This window comes from Chelonia mydas, chromosome 3 (assembly GCF_015237465.2).
Source record: "Chelonia mydas isolate rCheMyd1 chromosome 3, rCheMyd1.pri.v2, whole genome shotgun sequence".
NCBI classification, from domain to species: domain Eukaryota; kingdom Metazoa; phylum Chordata; order Testudines; family Cheloniidae; genus Chelonia; species Chelonia mydas.
Window position 1 is genome coordinate 59,541,878 of NC_057851.1, and position 17,623 is coordinate 59,559,500.

General features: G+C 44.1%; 1 protein-coding gene across 5 annotated transcripts in view; it reads right to left on the reverse strand.

The window, feature by feature from the left end:
* LOC102939288 (pleckstrin homology domain interacting protein) overlaps positions 1-17,623 on the reverse strand; it is a 309,900-nt gene that overhangs the window by 146,739 nt on the left and 145,538 nt on the right. For all 5 annotated transcript variants that reach the window (XM_037894360.2, XM_037894359.2, XM_037894361.2 and 2 more), the window contains 2 exons: positions 4,187-4,340; positions 1,200-1,334 (listed from right to left, as the gene is read on the reverse strand). In XM_037894360.2, the coding sequence (XP_037750288.1) occupies positions 1,200-1,334; positions 4,187-4,340 (289 nt within the window). The remainder of the gene's footprint in view (positions 1-1,199; positions 1,335-4,186; positions 4,341-17,623) is intronic.

Sequence of the window (17,623 nt, forward strand, 5' to 3'; positions counted from 1 at the left end):
AGTTTAACATGGCTAAGACAGAGCTTTTAATGTTGCCCCCGACATAAGAGTGGCCATACTGGGTCAGACCAGTGATCTAGCCTAGTAACCTTTCTTACTGATAGTGGATGGGGCCAGATATTTTCTGAGGAAATAAACAGAAGAGGGCCATTTTTGAGTAATCCATCCCATCATCCAGTCCCGGTTTCTGTTAGTCAGAATCTTAGGGACACTCAGAACATGGGGTTGGCTACGGAACTAGTGGAGCATGCTTTAAAACTAGAGCACTTGTGCTGTTGCCAATGCTAGGTCTTTTCTCAGCATTGTCTTCTCTACGCTGACCTTTTGGGTTGCTTGTCTACTGGATGGGGCACTGGATTAAGTTGGTTTGTCTGCTGTTGGTGCTCTGGTGCCCATTTCCTTCGGATCTGAGGAGACCTTCACAGATTACCCCAGGAGGGGAAGCTTTAGCCACGCATCACATGACTGACTTGTTCTTGCGATGAAAGAGAGGTGTACTGAACATGTGGGACTCTCCTAAATAGAAGAGAAGACTGCTGTGTCCATGTTTCTAAGTAATTAGTCCATCACAGGACCTGTAGGGCTTGAAGCCCACAGGTTTTGAATCTACCATATTGAGGTGGTTCAGTACTGGGGGTGGGGAATACAGGTAGTTCTGATCATCAGTACTCAATCCAGATGGATCAAAGATGTTCATGGTGGTCATATATCAGAAGCATTCTGAAGAATTTTGAAAAGTTTTGAGAGATTTAGCTAGAGCTAAAAACTAGTGAGTTGGAAGCTTCCCAGTTTCCATCTCACTGCCATGAATAGTAAGAGGGAACTGAGGGAAGGTCACAGCCATACTCCCCTTTATGCCCCAATACAGGAGCATTGGGAGTCACAGGTTGCATGTGCAGCACCAACAGACACTGGCATTCAAAAAGACTCTGATCTTGTGTGCACGAGGCACATGCATACATACAGTGGGATCCACATTGATATATGCAAAGAAAAATCATCAGTTAATGTAATCATCATTTCAAGCAACTTCATATAAAAGTTATGAGTGAAATCCTGACCCTACTGAAGTCCATGGGAGTTTGGCCACTGACATCAATGGAGCCAGGATTGCTCCCTCCTCTCCTGGCCACACACCCACCAAAATGCAATGTACTTTATATTTGTGCAGGAATAGCAAATAACCATAGAAAAATTACCATGTTGAAGTAAGACCGAATTTTGACCCCTCTGGCCAAATCCCAAACTATGACATTTCCATCATGGCCAGCAGAGAAGAGAACTCTAGGATCAAATGGGTGAGGCTCAAGTACAAACACTTCATCCTCGTGTCCCTGAAATAAAAAATATATATCTTTTTTTAAAAGATTTGGTAGGAGAGTTTAGAGAAGACTGTTACACAAATACATACAGAAATACTTACTACTATTACACTATCTGCAGTATACACATCTGAATAATGATATAATGATGAGAAACTGTACAAATGTCTCATGTACAACAGCAGTTTTGGCAACTCTCTTGGGTGGCTTTTCATAAATTTGTTGTATCTTTATATTATATGCTTCTCTTTCTCCAGTGACAATTTTAAATAGAAATGTGTAACTATCAGTTAAATCACTATCAACATTTTTGTAATGAATTTAGAAGCCCAGAGGGCTGGAAATGACATTCTTAAAAACTCTGACTCATATTTTAGCAATTTTAACCTTTTGAGGGTTCATTCTACATTATATGTGCAACTGCTCCAAAAACATCTAGTAAAGAACTAGTTCAGTAATTAGGATAAGATTTTAGGCTATGTAAAGAATTAGTACCCTAAAAGTAAAAAGAAAAGGAGTACTTGTGGCACCTTAGAGACTAACCAATTTATTTGAGCATAAGCTTTCGTGAGCTACAGCTCACTTCATCGGATGCATACTGTGGAAAGTGTAGAAGATCTTTTTATATACACACAAAGCATGAAAAAATACCTCCTCCCACACCACTCTCCTGCTGGTAATAGCTTATCTAAAGTGTAAGGAGAGTGATCACTTTAGATAAGCTATTACCAGCAGGAGAGTGGGGTGGGAGGAGGTATTTTTTCATGCTTTGTGTGTATATAAAAAGATCTTCTACACTTTCCACAGTATGCATCCGATGAAGTGAGCTGTAGCTCACGAAAGCTTATGCTCAAATAAATTGGTTAGTCTCTAAGGTGCCACAAGTACTCCTTTTCTTTTTGCGAATACAGACTAACACGGCTGTTACTCTGAAACCTACCCTAAAAGTAGAAATCCATTTAACAAGTGCCAAGCATTTCCTTTCAACAATGGCATGAAATTATATGCAGGAGCTACTTCTTTTGTAATTAAGATTTTTTTAAAAATCTCTAATTTTAATGCAGAACAGGAAGGTAGTAAAATTAAATATATGCATATTTTTTCATGCCTAAGGAATGATAAGATCATGATAAGAACTGATATTTGTGTTAAGATAGGGGTACTGATCTTGAATTTCAATTTTGTATTTTTTAATTTTGGGTTGAGGAGCAGCTGTTGACCCAGTGTTTTACATAACTACTTTTTATTTTATGGCAAATGGTGTCTAGAACCTGAAAAAGATATGTTTCACTGCAGGAAAAGACGGAAATTGGTGGCTCTGTGACTGGTGCCCTGAAATACTGCATTAGAAACCCAGGTTCAATTTCTGGGTCCAAGAGTCTCTTTGGACAGCAGATGCCCCAAGTACTCTAGGTGAGAGAAACAAACTTGTGTTGTTCTGCAAGCTCGTTCAGCTGACATAGAAGGCGCTCTGATGGTCTCTATGAATGTGTCTGTATACCCATATATATATTTTATGTATGTATTTAGATATTAGTAACTGGTGGTGAGTGGAGAGCTAGCAATGGTATTCACCTCCCCTTATTTTCTGATAAAAAGATGCATTAAAAGACAACTATAAATACACTACTTAATAGTTTTTCAAATACACAATTGCTGTAGTTACCACAGGGACGTTATACAAATATAGCTGGAAAAGCAGATGGTCCATGAGAGAATCTAGTAAAAATGTGGTCAAACAAAAATGTTAAGGCTCCCTGCAGCAGAGATCCTAATCTGGATTATTATTCTGAATCTCCTACAACCAGACTAGGGAAATATCACTGTTCACAAATCGCATGTATTTTTGCAACTGAAAAGCCCATATTGTCCCCATTTTTTTCCCCTGCTTAACGTTACCCTGTGACTAAAATGCATTAGGCACCATTCATTTTAATCTTAAAATTTATCAATCTTCTTCATTCTTCAACCACAAGTGTCCACATAACTGCAGAATTTTAAGTCTAAATTCAATAATTATATTTAAAGGTATATAATATTTCTCTATGTAGGTGCCATTCCTACTACTTCAATAAAAAAAACTTAAGTTTCTAAAATGTTGCCATGATTGTGGGGTTTCCCACATACCCTCAGGAAGACATTCTGGTTAATGCTGACATTCTAATGATGGGAATCATCCTATCAAAGTTTCAATTATATTCATTTTAATCTGTAATTTAGTATCACTTGCAACTCCCCTTGATTTCCTATACAACTTGTATTTGTATATAGACAAAAGTACATTACTATGAAAATGTACTTAATTAATAATTCAATTATGCATCTTCTATTCAAGGAATATCTGGGTCTTCCATCTTATTTTTCAACCTGGAAGTGAATGCTATATCTGGAGGTCAGCAAAAGCTCACCCATATCTTCCTTCTACTTAAAGGCCACCATAAAAAGCCTTGCCAATTTAGAACAAAAAACAAAAAAACCTACACACACACAACCAATGGCACTCTGTCTACACAAATTAAAATCTAATCCAAACAGATGCCTGCTAATACTTGCCTACAAAAGATGATTTTAAAGAAACATAACAGAGATTTAAAATTTTAAATTTATAAACTATCATTTCAAAAACAAACAATGTCTCTGCAAGGAGGGCACGTGAAGAACTACTTTGGCTCCATCCTCATTGACAATGTTACTTTAGGTTGACAGTCACAAGAAATTCAACTAGCTTTAAATTTTTCTGTATGTAATTATTTCCTTAACTTTCTGCCTTGTTATGCAAATCTATAAAGATATTATAAAAAAATCTATGATGGATATGTGAGTTACAGTATACTGAGTAAAACTGCCACTCTTATTTTTCTTACCATAAGGACATGAATAAGCTGGCCAGTGAAAGAATTCCAAACCTTCAGAGTCATGTTATTAACTGCAGTTATAACAGAATTGTCATGGCGGTCCCATGCCACCATAGTTACTTTCAGTTTTGTGATTTTGTCTTCTACTCCTTGTACACTTTGTCTAAAAGTAAACAGAAAAACAGAGTTTTCAAAATAATGAGTCTGAGTTAGCCAAAATCTTTGGTGTATCAAGAAACTTGTCTGATAAAAAGAGGGTTCACTCATCAAAGATTTTAAAATGTGTTTTGTGTTTTGGTTTATCATCAAAAGTAATGTGTTTCTTCAATACTACGGACAAATGAGAGATCAGACGTACATGATGGAAATGTTATATACATAGCCCACCTGGGCAATTTGCATCTTCAGATGACCTCTGATACTGGTGCAAACCCATTTAAGGTTAATGGAGCAACACATATATCAGACAGCAAAATATGAAGACAAAGTGGTTGCACAGGTAGACAACAAACAGTCTGGCCTGCAGAGCCTATGTTATTGGTTACGAATACAGAAAGAACATAGCCTGATCGTCAACACTTTAGGGTGAGACTGTAGGGCTGATGCTAGGAAAAAGACAACTTATTCCAAATGAGCCCATTTGATATGAAAATCTATGAGATAATAGACATGGTACTCTGTAACACCATTTTTATAGAGTAATTTTTAGGACAGAACCTCACTTTAAAGGCAATGGGTGAAATCCAAAGTCTCCTGATGTCAAAGGCAAAACGCACATTGACTTCAATGGGGCCAGGATTTTGCCCACTGTTGAGAGCCTTGTCTAATTTTTCTTGTAAAAAGGTTCAGAGTTTAAGGCTAGAACGAACCAGTAGATCATTCAGACTGACTTCCTGTGTATCACAAGGACACCACCACCACCCAGCACCTGCACACTACACCCAAGAACCAAAATGAGACCAAAATATTACAGCCCACAGGAGACTACTATGTACCACAGGCAGAGAATAGGAAGGACAAGTTGCCAACACTCTCCACAACGGCAGGAAAATGATTAATTAAGATATATACCAGATACACCTGGTGACCCGCACCCAAACATCACAAAGGCAATAAACACTCAAGGATACTGCCAATCTGACTTGGGGGGAAATTCCTCCTGGACCCCACATATGGCTATCAATTAGACCCCAATTCCAGAAGCAAGAATTAGCCAGCCAAGCACCTCAGAGAGAGATTGCTTGGTGCCACCTCAGAGCCCTTGCTCACTCCGCCCAAAGTCACATCCGCAGCCGTGGGCATCCCTGATGCTTCATAGGAAGCAGATTAAAAAAACCCTGCCAGAATACATGCCCCTTCCCCCGAATCCCTTCCTGGGGAGGGGGGGGAAGACACATTCTGTCATGTTGTGATCTGAAATACATTTATTAAGCATTTATGATTTTGATTTGCATGAGTTTCTTAATATTTCGGGTTTGACCAATTTTGAAGCCATCACCCTGGATATTTCATCTATGAATTAAGAATATTAAATTATGCCTCAGTAAGTAAAAAGTGCTCCATACCTCAGTATTTTTTACAACAAGCTTTAAAAAAAATGGAACACATAGTTGTAGCTCTAGAACTTACCCTTGATAACGTGACATCTAATCACGCCACACAATTTGTTAATGCTTTACTCCATGTAAGAACAGCCATACTGGGTCAGACCAGTAGTCCATCTAGCCCAGTATCCTGTCTTCCGACAGCGGCCAATGCCAGGTGCATCAGAGGAAATGAATAGAACAGGCAATTATTGAGTGATCTATCATGTTGTCTACTCCCAGAGAATAGCTTAAATAAAGTGAAATCTGTTTTCTCAACAAAACACTTTCTTCATTGTACACACAATACTTTATTACTATAGAGTAGCTTACGAGTGGAGTGTTAAGGCCATTTTTTAAAAACTCAGCATTGAAGTTTTTGTTCTGGAGAGTTTAGCCTTAAACTCTATCACTCTTGTTTACAACAGGTCACAAGACATTATGCGGACTCAAAAGAGAAGGATGCACTTTGGCCCTATTAAGCTTTCCTTATAAAAATACAATGATTTCAGTGATAGTGAAAGGTGCTGAATCTTGAAAACAAATTTTCTATATGTATTCATGTGACAAATAACGTCCTGACAATCTGTAGCGCACTCTTGGCTTGCATCAATTTATCTCAAAACCATGCCTATTTGATCACTAGCTTCTCTGTCAACTACTGAGCATTTGTGATTATATTTGCATGATTCATATACGTCTCCATGAAAAAAAATGAACAGAGAAGGATCACCAACTCATTTAGTACAGACAACTTGAGAGCCTGTCAAACTGGATTCCTAGTAGAATGTGCTTTATTCCTTGCAAAAAGGCTCTCCAGGCCTAATTATTCTCTCTTTTTCAACTGTATAATCCCATTTTCTTCAGTAGGATTGCTCAGGTGTAACTAGGGCTGAATTTGGACTTGCATTAAAAACGGAGAGTTACCTGGATTTTCATTTTGTCACGCAACACATGCTCTTACCAGGTGCTCTAGCTAGAAGTTTCTCTGGGGAGTTTAATCAGTATTTTTGATAATTATTGGAAAAATCATAGTCAACAAAAACCTTAAGAATCTCTCAGGGCCAAGTTTTCAAATGTGTTTCATGAAACAGACTGAGATCTCTTTACCTTCCAATGAATTATGGGAAAAAATTCTAAAAGACCCTTAAGCTGTGGAAATAGTACTAGCATCTCTGTTCCAGCCACCCAATTGGGTCATAAAAAAATTTACATCTCAGAGAAGAAAATTTAAAATATTACTAGAATCTTTCCACCTGCCCCAACAACAGCTCTGGGGCAGATATATTAAAGTAATAAATTCACAGCCTTACCAAATTATTATTTTTTCCCAATTTTAGGCAGCTACCTATTATTTAGAAATTTCTTGCAGTGTGACTCTAAGAATTTACCTTGAGTGGATTTGGCAAGAGTTCTTCCAAATATTGATTCACACTTATTTTTTAATCTTTATTACAACATCCAGAGGACCTACTCATATCGGGATACTGTGTAAACATTACAAAAAGACAGCCCCCGACCTTGAAGAGCTTAGTCTTTCCTCCTAGGATTCCACGCCACAAAAGAACTATGGAAAGTAGAAAGCTCCATAGGCCTTTCAACATTTTATGTAGTAAACACTATATAAAGTGACCTTCTCTTAGAAGCATATTAACCAATTTTGAGTCCAGAATACCTGATGGCATCTCTTGTTAGGAATAGGCAGTAAAATTTAGTTAATTGTTAATATGTGTTTTTATTTTTTCACAAAATGTAAAAACTAAAGATTCTCTGTAAAAAAGCAAATTCTGTGTTTTTCTGTGGCATTGGATTTCTAGGATCCCTGCTGAAGATCAAGATTGAGTGCTTGGCATCAGGAAGAGATTGCCTTCAGGGCATTCTACTGTTAGATGTAGATTCTTTTCTAGATTTAAAAAATACATGTATAAGATCCGGTGAGTAGCAACAAACCCAAGCTTTAGCCACTCAGCTTCCAGTGAGTTTGAGGCAAAATGGGTTTGGGTTTAAATCTGACCTTAAACTCTGTGCCTCTAATGCCAGAAGGGACCACCATATCATCTAGTCCGCCCCCCTGCTTATTACAGGCCACTAACACCATCCAGCCACACACACACTAAACCCAACAATCAGAATTAGACCACAGGATTACAGCCCTCAGGAGACAAAATTATTGTGTGCCCCACAGGCAGAGAACAGGAGGCACCAAGTTCCATCAATGCCCAAGGCCCTTGCAATGGCAGGATTAAGTGAAACACACCCAGAGGATACCTTGATACAGTAAGTCCAAAAATTGCTTAATGATCCCATAACATAGTTACCTTCGAAGATGAGGTAAGGAAAGACACCTAAGCCAGGAAGGAGTTATAAGAATTATCTTATCTTGGTCCTCTATTTTAATGGTTAAACTCAGCTATTAGTGGCAGGAAAAAAATAGGTAAATCCAGAGTCCAATCCACTAAATACAGCCAGCTGTACATGTATTTATAGGGCGTCTGGAGCACAAGCTTGGAAATCTGTTCATGGCTGGTGCAAAGACATCCAACTTGGGAGTAAGTCACATGAGGAAAGTCTGTTGTAGCACTGGAATTTTGATCTTTCCTGGCTGAAGACACTAACAACTCGGCCAGTCCATCCGACTGTTGAGTCTTCCTCAAACATATGTTTCAGGTAATGTGTGATCACATTTATCTAGGTTAAGTAGAAAATTTAGAGCTTTTGGTTGAAAACTGGTGCTCTTTGGGCCCTCTGGATGTTGATATATGCTATTGCAGTTGGCTGTCTCATGCTAGATAGAATGTGGGACTAAGACAGACTTGAATGGCTTGGCCTGTTACTCTCAGTTCCAGAAGACTAATGGACAGTCAAGCTTTCAATCTGTTACTGTTTCCCCAACCTGAGAAATTCTTCACATATATACTCTTCAAGCTGAACAAGACTTATGGTCTATCATGAACCTGGTTGGTAAGCTACCACCCAGGGATGCACCTAACAATGTTATGTTTTTCCATGACTGGAAAAAGCCAAGTACCAGATTAGACAGAATTTAGAAAGGATTGCTGCCCACTGGGTAAAATTACCAGGCCATACCTGCAGATTTTTCACATGAAGAAAACATAACTGTGCTCTGTCAGCACAAAACGTATGCGGTATAAACTGAACCAGATTCATTTAACTGGATCCTGGAATATTTTAAGTTTGAAGGCTTTGATCTTCAAGCATCTCTCCCTCTGCTAACAGTACTACCCTTTAACAGGTCAAAAACTGGGGATCAGAAATAAACTTGGTCCTGCGTGGCAGATTAAGGTGTTTGTTTAATAATTACAAAATTATGCTGTCAAGAAACTGTAAAATGGAGATTATCCTTTGAAGTTTGGTGATAGGATGTTTTTAAATCAGCCATCCAGATCAGAGAACAAAAATGGTAGCCAGACCATTAAAAAAACCCAAAAAACACTAGAATAATCTCAGAAAGTACTCTGAAGGTCAAAAGGAAGTGCCAAGAACAGAAAGTGTTTTTAAGACACGTAATAAGAGGAAAGAAACGGTTACTTTAACTGTGGTTCTTCAAGATGTGATGCAGACTATATTCCAAGTGTGTGGGGGGGGGGAGGAAGGGAGGGTGCCGGAACCGGAGGCTTTTGCCTAGCAGTACCTAGAGAGGGGTGGTGCTCATGTCTTGAGCCTGTTGCCCCTCCCCTAGCTATATGAGGCAGCGCTGCCCCAACCCCCTCTCAGTTCCTTTGCACTGAACATCCAGGGCAAGACTCTGATGCAGAGGGGACAGATCTGCATCACATCTCAAAGAACCACATTTACAGTAAGTAACCATTTCTTTTTCCTCGAGTAGATGCAGACGTGTATTTCAAGTAGGTGACTAGCAATCAGTATTCCCACTCAGAGGTAGGGCTCGGAGTCGACTTGAGTAAGGACTGCAGGACCGCTCTTCTGACATTATCGTCCGCTCTGGAAGAAGCAAGGATCGCATAATGATCTGTAAAAGTATGTACAGACGACCACATGGCCACCCTACAAATGTCCAATATGGAAATGTCATTGAGAAACGCCACTGATGTTGCCTGTGCTCTCATCAAATGCACCCATATGTGCTGAGGAGGTATGGCTGACACTATCTCATAAGCAATCTTGATGCAAGACGTTATCCATATAGAGATGGTCTGGGCAGAGACCACTTGTCCCTTCATGCGGTCTGTATATGATACAAACAGGCAAGGCAAAGCACAAAACTGTTCAGTTCTGATAGAAGATTAGACAAAGTCTAACATCCAGTGTATGGAGGCATTGCTCCTCCAGGGAGGAATGCTGCTTGCAGAAAAATACAGACAAACAAACAGCCTGGTTCAAATGAAACTGAGAACACCTTGAATACAGATTTCGGGTGTGGCCGAAGCGTCACCTTGTCCCTGAAGAATTGTGTGTAAAGAGGCCCAGCCATCAGAGCCTGCAACTCTCACATCCTCCTGGCAAAGGTAATGGCTATCTAGTATGCAGTTTTCTGAGACAGGAGGAGTGGCAGACAGAAAAAGCAAGGGGCTCAAATGAAGGCCCCATCAGAGCCGCTAAAACTGTGTTCAGGTCCAACAAGAGGGCCAGCTCTCGGACTGGGGCATGCAGGCAGAGGAGCCCTTTCAGAAATCTCATCAATATGGCGTTGGATAAAAGCAATTTCCCTGGGATTGATGGATGAAATCCTCTGAGAATGTACTTGGCAGCGATATCAGAACTGATCTAGGCCTGAGACTTGAAGGTGCAATAGGTATTCCAGGATGCCTCTGCCAGATGGGCCCCAATTAGGCCATTCTAGTGGAAGGCTTCCTACTGTTAAATAGGACCTGTTCGACAGCCTCCGGCAAATGACCTTCCTCCTTGTTCAGCCTTGCAGCAGTCACACCGTAAGGTGTATGGAGCTGGTCGCTGAATGCAGGGCGCAGCCATGGTCCTGTGTGAGGACGACGAGACAGAGTGGAAGCGGTATGAGAGGCTGAACCGACCGAGTAGGGAGATCCGAGAACCAGTGCTGCCTCAGCCATGCTTAGGTAACGATTGGGGGGAGGCCTCGGGCACATGACTTATGAGGAGGGGCTGAGGGAACTGGGCTTATTTAGTCTGCAGAAAATAAGAGTGAGGGGGGATTTGATAACAGCCTTCAACTACCTGAACGGGGGTTCCAAAGAGGATGGAGCTAGGTTGTTCTTAGTGGTGGCAGATGACAGTACAAGAAGCAATGGTCTCTCGTTGCAGTAGAGGAGGTCTAGGTTTGATATTAGGAATAGCTATTTCACTAGGAGGTGGTGAAGCACTAGAATGGGTTACTTAGGGAGGTGGTGGAATCTCCATCCTTAGAGGTTTTTAAGACCCGGCTTGACAAAGCCCTGGCTGGTCCTGCTTTGAGCACGGGGTTGGAATATATGACCTCCTGAGGTCTCTTCCAACCCTAATCTTCTATGATTCTATGCTGGGGCAACGAGGATGAGTCCAGCTCAATCCACCTCGAGTCTGGCAATGACTTGGGAAAGGACTGGTTTAGGAAGGAAGGCATACAGAAGAGGTGACATCCAGCTACAGTGGAAAGTCAGAGAGGGAGCCTGGACTGACCGCTCCCCAGAGCAAAATAGTGACACTTTCTGTTTTCCTTTGTCAGAAAAAGGGCTATCGTGGGGATGCCCATGTTGTGAATACCATCCAAAGGACCTCTGTCTTTAGGGACCACCCATGGCTTGGAGAGAAAACCCTGCTGAGATGATCCGCAAGACGGTTCTGGGTGCCCTGGTAAGTGGACAGCTACCGTGGTGATGCCCTCTTCAATTCGAAACTGCTACTGGTTGATTGCTTCCAGGCAGAGTGCTCTGGAGTGAGCTCTCCTTGTTTGTTCACAGTATTGAACAAACAGTATTGCTGGTGAGTATGTAAACCGCTGTCTGCAGTCCTGAAGGCATGACACAAGTTGTGGAGGCCCCGAAGCGCCAACATGTTGATATGGAGCTTGGCCTACTGTTCCGACCACAGACCCTACACCCGTAGCAAGTCCAGATGCACTCCCCAACCCAGGAGGGACACACTGGTAACCACTAAGTTGGTCGGAGATAGGGAACAAAGGGGACACTTCAGCACACGTTGCGTGGGGGCTCCCACCAGAACAAGGACTCTAGGACTGATGGAGGAGGTGAACCTATCTGTCTAGAGAATGTAGGGCAGGGAGGTAAACCATCCTGAGCCACATCTGAAGAGAACGAACGCATAACCTGGCAAGATGGACCACCAGTGTTCACACGGACATGTGGCCCAACAGGCTCAAGCACATGCAGACTGTTCTGGATACTTGTGATTGAAAAATGAGGCACAGTTGTCAAATTGCCTGGAAGCGGTCAGTCGGCAGGAACGCCCCCAACGTTGTGGAATCTAACTGGGCCATAATGAACTCTATTTTGTGAGTGGGGCCAACATCGACTTGACAGTTTTTAGAATGAGTCCCAAATGCTCGAGTAAGTGTATTGTTGTGTCAATGTGGGCAAGCACCTCCTCTCTGGAGCCACCAGTCAGCAACCAGTCATCAAGGTAGGGAAAAATGTGGATTCTCTTCTTCCTGAGGTATGCCATGACCACCACCATGCATTTCGTGATGACCCAGAGGGCATAACAGAGGCCGAACAGGAGTACTGTGTACTAAAAGTGGTGATCTCCTGCCTCTGAAGATAATTCCTGTGACTCAGCAGAATGGCCACATGGACGTACGCATGTTGACAGACCAGAGAAGTGAAAAAACAGTTACTAACTTTTCAGTAACTGTTGTTCTTCGAGATGTGTTGCACATGTCCATGCCATGTTAGGTATGTGTGCACCGCAAGCACAGCTGGCGGAAATTTTTCCCTCAGTGGTACCTGTCGGGTCAGCTCCAGTGCCCTCTGGTGCCACACACTCAAGCACTGGTATAAGAGATCCGGCCAGCCCCACACCCTGTAAGTTCCTTCTTGCCAGCCAACTCTAACAGAGGGGTAGGAGGGTAGGTCATGGAATGGACATGTCAACACATCTTGAAGAACAACAGTTACAGAAAGGTTAGTAATCGTTTTTTCCTTCTTTGAGTACTTGCATATGTCCATTCCACATTAAGTGACTTCAAAGCAGTACTACAGGAGGGGAGATCGGAGTTCATGGACATGCTTACAGCAACATGACTTGACCAAACCCGGCATCATCTCTAGCTTGCTGGCTGATGGCGTAGTGGGAAGAAAATATATGTACCCATGACCAAGTTGACACTCTGCAGATGTCCTAGATCAGCACCTGGGCCAGGAACACTGCTGAGGAAGCTTGCACCATAGTAGAACATGACATCACTATAGCCGGTGACAGGACCCCCACCTGTTTATAGCACATGCGAATGCATGATGTGATCCAGGATGAGATCCTCTGAGCCGAAACAGGAAGGCCTTTCATCCTGTCTGCGATTGCCACAAAGATCTGTGTGGATCTATGGAATGGTTTTATCCTCTCAATGTAGAATGCCAGGGTGAATCTAACACCCAGGGTGTGGAGATGTTGCTTCTCCCTGTTTGCGTGGGATTTCGGGAAGAAAACTGCAGAAAAATAGCCTGATTACTGTGAAATTGCAAAACCACCTTCAGGGGGAACACAGGGTGAGAGCGAAGCTATACCTTGTCCTTAAAGAAGACAGTGTATGGGGGTTCTGACATAAGAGCCCTGATCACTGAGACTCTCCTGGCTGAAGTGATAGCCTCCAGAAAGGCGACCTTCCCAGAAAGATACAGCATAGGGCATGTTGCCAGTGGCTCAAACTGGGGGGCCCATGAGTTTTGACAAGACGAGGTTCAAGTCCCATGGGAGAACCAGCTCCCGAATCTGAGGGTATCGTTCTTCTAGGCCCTTGAGAAAACGAATGGTCATCTCATGGGAGAAAACCGATTGGCCATCCACCAGGGCATGGAACGTTGAAATCGCTGACAGGTGTACTTGAACTGATGAAATTGCCAGACACTCCTGTTTCAGATGCAGCAAATACTCCAGAACAGCCTGCACAGATGACTGTGTGGGCGAGAGACCTTGCTGGGAAGATAAATGGAAAACACTTCCACTTGACAAGGTATGTAACTCTGGTAGAGCGCTTCCTACTACCTAGCAGAACCTGGCAGACTTCTCTGAACAAGCCAGCTCCTCAGGATTTAGCCATAGAGCCTCCAAACTGTCAGGTGGAGTATGTTCAGGTTTGGGTAGAGTATTCGACCGTGGTCTGCAGTATCAGGTCCGGGGAGGAGAGGTAGTGGCATCAGAGTTGCTACTGAAAAGCCTTGTAGTGTGGTGAACCAGTGTTGGCAGGGATAGGCTGGGACTACAAGAATGACCCTCACTCCATCTTGCTTGATCTTCAGTGGGACCTTGTGCACTAGAGGAATCTGGGGGGAGGCATAGAGCAGGTATCCAATCCAAGGGAGTAGGAAAAGAGCCTGTGAGTGAGCCTGGTCTGTGGCCTCGCAGGGAGCAGAACTGGTGACATTTCCTGTTCTGCCTGGCCGCAAACAGGTCTACCTAGGCAGTCCCCCACTGCTGGCAAACTGCCTTTACTATGTCGGCCCAAAGGGAGCACTCATGGTGACTGGAGAAAGACCTGCTGAGGTGATCTGCCAGCTCGGTCTGAGGTCCCGGACAGTGAGATGCTTTAAGGTCGATCGAGTGCATTATGCAGAACTCCCACAAATGGACAGCTTTCTGACACAGGGGAAAGAGTGAGCTCCTCCCTCCTACTGAGGTAGAACATGGCTGCTGTATTGTCTATGCACACTAGGCACATTCTTGTTCATGATGTGGGACAAGAACACCTGATAGGCCAAGAGAAACGCTCTTAGCTCCCTGACAGTTATACGTATGGAGAGTTCCTCTTGAGACCACAGGCCCTGCATCCTGAGGTGCCCTAGGAGAGTCCCCACCCCCGCAACCTTAGATCTGTCAAATGCAAACTAGGGATAATGAGAGTTGGGGTCTGGCAAAGGGGACGCCTGAGCAAACCGACAGAGAATCCCTCCACCAGTTGAGGGAGTCAAAGACCGGTGCTCACGGTTCCTGCCCTGAATCCAGGTAAAGGCGACCTGATGGATTCTTTGGGCGGATTCTTTAATGGCAACACCCAGGCCAGCCATGCTTAAAGGGGTCTGAGGCATAGCCTCACATACTGCATGCACTTATACGCATGCGGCCACGTGGCCTAACAGTATGAGGCAGAAATGGGCCATCATGACCAGGTGGGCCTTGACCTGTGCTACTAATCACACCATTATCTGGAAATAAGCTTCTGGAGGAAAGCCCTGGCCTGAGAGGAATCAAACATCACCCCGATAAACTCTGGCCTCTGTACAGGGACATGGGTAGACTTATGCTCGTTTATAAGCAGGTCCAGTGACTGAAAGGTTGACTGTATGAGGTGGATACTTGCCTCCACCTGGGCCCAGGCCCAGTCTTTGACCAGCCAGTCATGGAGGTACGGGTAGACTTTTAACCTTCTTCTCATGAAAACCCTCAGTGCTGCCAAAAGGCTGTACAGAAGAACCATAAATTGGTAGCAAGTCTGGTTTACAATGAACTTGAGAAACCTTCTGTCCCTTGGAAAATTGAGATGTGGAAGAAAGCATCTGACAAGTTGAGAGCGGCATACCAGTACAAGGGAGATGATGGAGGCCAGGGACACCATGTGGAACTTCAAATTTTTGAGGCAGCCATTGAGCTGGAATGGGTCTAAAATGGATCAGAGAGCCTCTCTTGGCCTTTAGAATTAGGAAATACCATAAGTAAAATCCCTTCCCTTTTGAGTCCCACTCGGAGGAGGGCTTGCACCTCCTGGGCCAGAAGCTTCTCCTGAGAAGGGTCCCGGAAGAGGGATGTGGAGGGAGGAGTTGTGGGGTGGTGAAAATAAACTGGAGTGTATAACCCCTTTCCACAGTGGTCAGCACCCAGCAGTCTGTGATTGTAAGAAACGATACTGAACTGAAATGGAACAGGCAGTCCAAAAACAAAAGGGGGACAGGATGCTGTGGTACACGAACTGGTACAATTCCTTGGATGTCAAAAGTTCTGCTTGGCTGCCTCCATGTATTTGGGTGGGCCAGGTAGGGATGCTAAGGTGGATGGAGGCAGCTGCCTGCATCTAGAACTCCTGTTTCTTTTCTTTTGCAGGTCCCGATGGGGCATCAGAGCTGAGAAACACGTGGAATGCTGGGGCATAAAGACCCAAGCACTTGGGGGTGGCTCTGGAGTTTTCAGGCCATGGAGCTTTCCATCCATTTGCTCTAAGGAGAGCAAAGTGCCTTCGAACGGAAGGTTCGGAATGGACTGCTGGACCTCTGTTGGCAGTCCTGAGGACTGGAGCCAAGAGCATCTGTGTATGACCTCCACAGAAGCCATGGATCTATCTGCTGAATCTGCCTCGTCCAGGGTGGCCTGCAGGGAAGCCCTGGCTACAGACTTCCCCTCAGCTACCAGAGCAGAGAACTCCTGTCTGGACTCCTGGGGAAGCAAGTTCTTGAATTTCAACATCAAGTCCCAGACGTTTAAGTCCTATGTCCCCAGCAATGCCTGATGGTTGGAGATGCAGAGCTGTTGACGCCCTGTAGAATAAACCTTTTTACCGAAAAGTTCTAGTCACTGAATCTTTTGCCTTGGGGGGGGGGGGTGTCACTGCTTGTTGCCCTTGTCTGTCCCTCTTGTTGGCCACTGAAACCATCAGGGACCCAGGAGGGGGTTGGGAGTACAAGTACTTATACTCTTGAGTACGAACAAAATACTGCTTTTTGGCTCTCTTTGATGTGGGAGATAGGGAGGATGCAATTTGCTACAGGGCTTTAACCAGTCCCATGATTGCCTCATTGAGAGAGAGAAAGCCACCTTCAACAGGGCCAAAATATCGACCAGGCTCTGGGAGGATTCTTTAACTACATCCACTTCCAGCCCAAGGTTCAAGGTCACTCTTTTCAACAGCTACTGATGAGCTATGAAGTCGTCATGGGGAGGTGACAAGCCTGCCCCTGCCACAGCTTCATCCAGGGAAGATGACTAGGAGACCTGCACTGGCAGGGGGTCCTCCTCTTCTCCTTCTGCACCAATCCGGTCCTGAGGACCGCTACCATGGTTGGTACCGCAGTCTGGATCGGATTCTGCTCAATGGGACGGAGGTGCTCTCCTCTCCAAGACCACCGAGTATGAGAGCCTGGAAGGGGGCCCAGCATCCGGCGAAAAACCCCAGGAGTTCCAAAATGGTCATTGCATCTGCATAGGTCAGTGCCCACCAAGGGTGCTGGAACTATTTTGATAGTGGGGGTGCTGAGAGCCATTGAGTCAAACTGTAAATCCTGTATATAATGGAAATGACTTCAAGCTAGGGGATGCAGCAGCACCCCCAGCTCCAGTACCTATGATGCCCACTGTGCCAAGCGCTCGGTGGTACTGCTATGCCTGGATCCACTGCCAAATAAGGGTGACTGGGGAGGGGGGTATTGGGAACAGTTCATCAGCTGGGGATATGATTCCAATTCCGAGTCTGACAACGAGCCTTCCTCTGGGGACAATGGAGGGGCGGTACCACCCAGTGCCGGGGAATGGTGCCACAGTGGGGAGACTTGTGTCGTGGCCAGCAGGGTTGGATTCTCTCTCAATGGTACCAAACAGGAGCTTGGAGCAACAGACTCCCTTCTGCTCACCAGCACGGACATTGCCAACTCTTGTACCGCCAATGGTGGTACCGAAAGCACCAGTAAGTCCCTGACTGCACCGAACCCTCCGGGGTAGACGGCACCATGATCCCGCTGGTCCTGCAATTGTCCCTCCAGTACTGAAGGTTGAC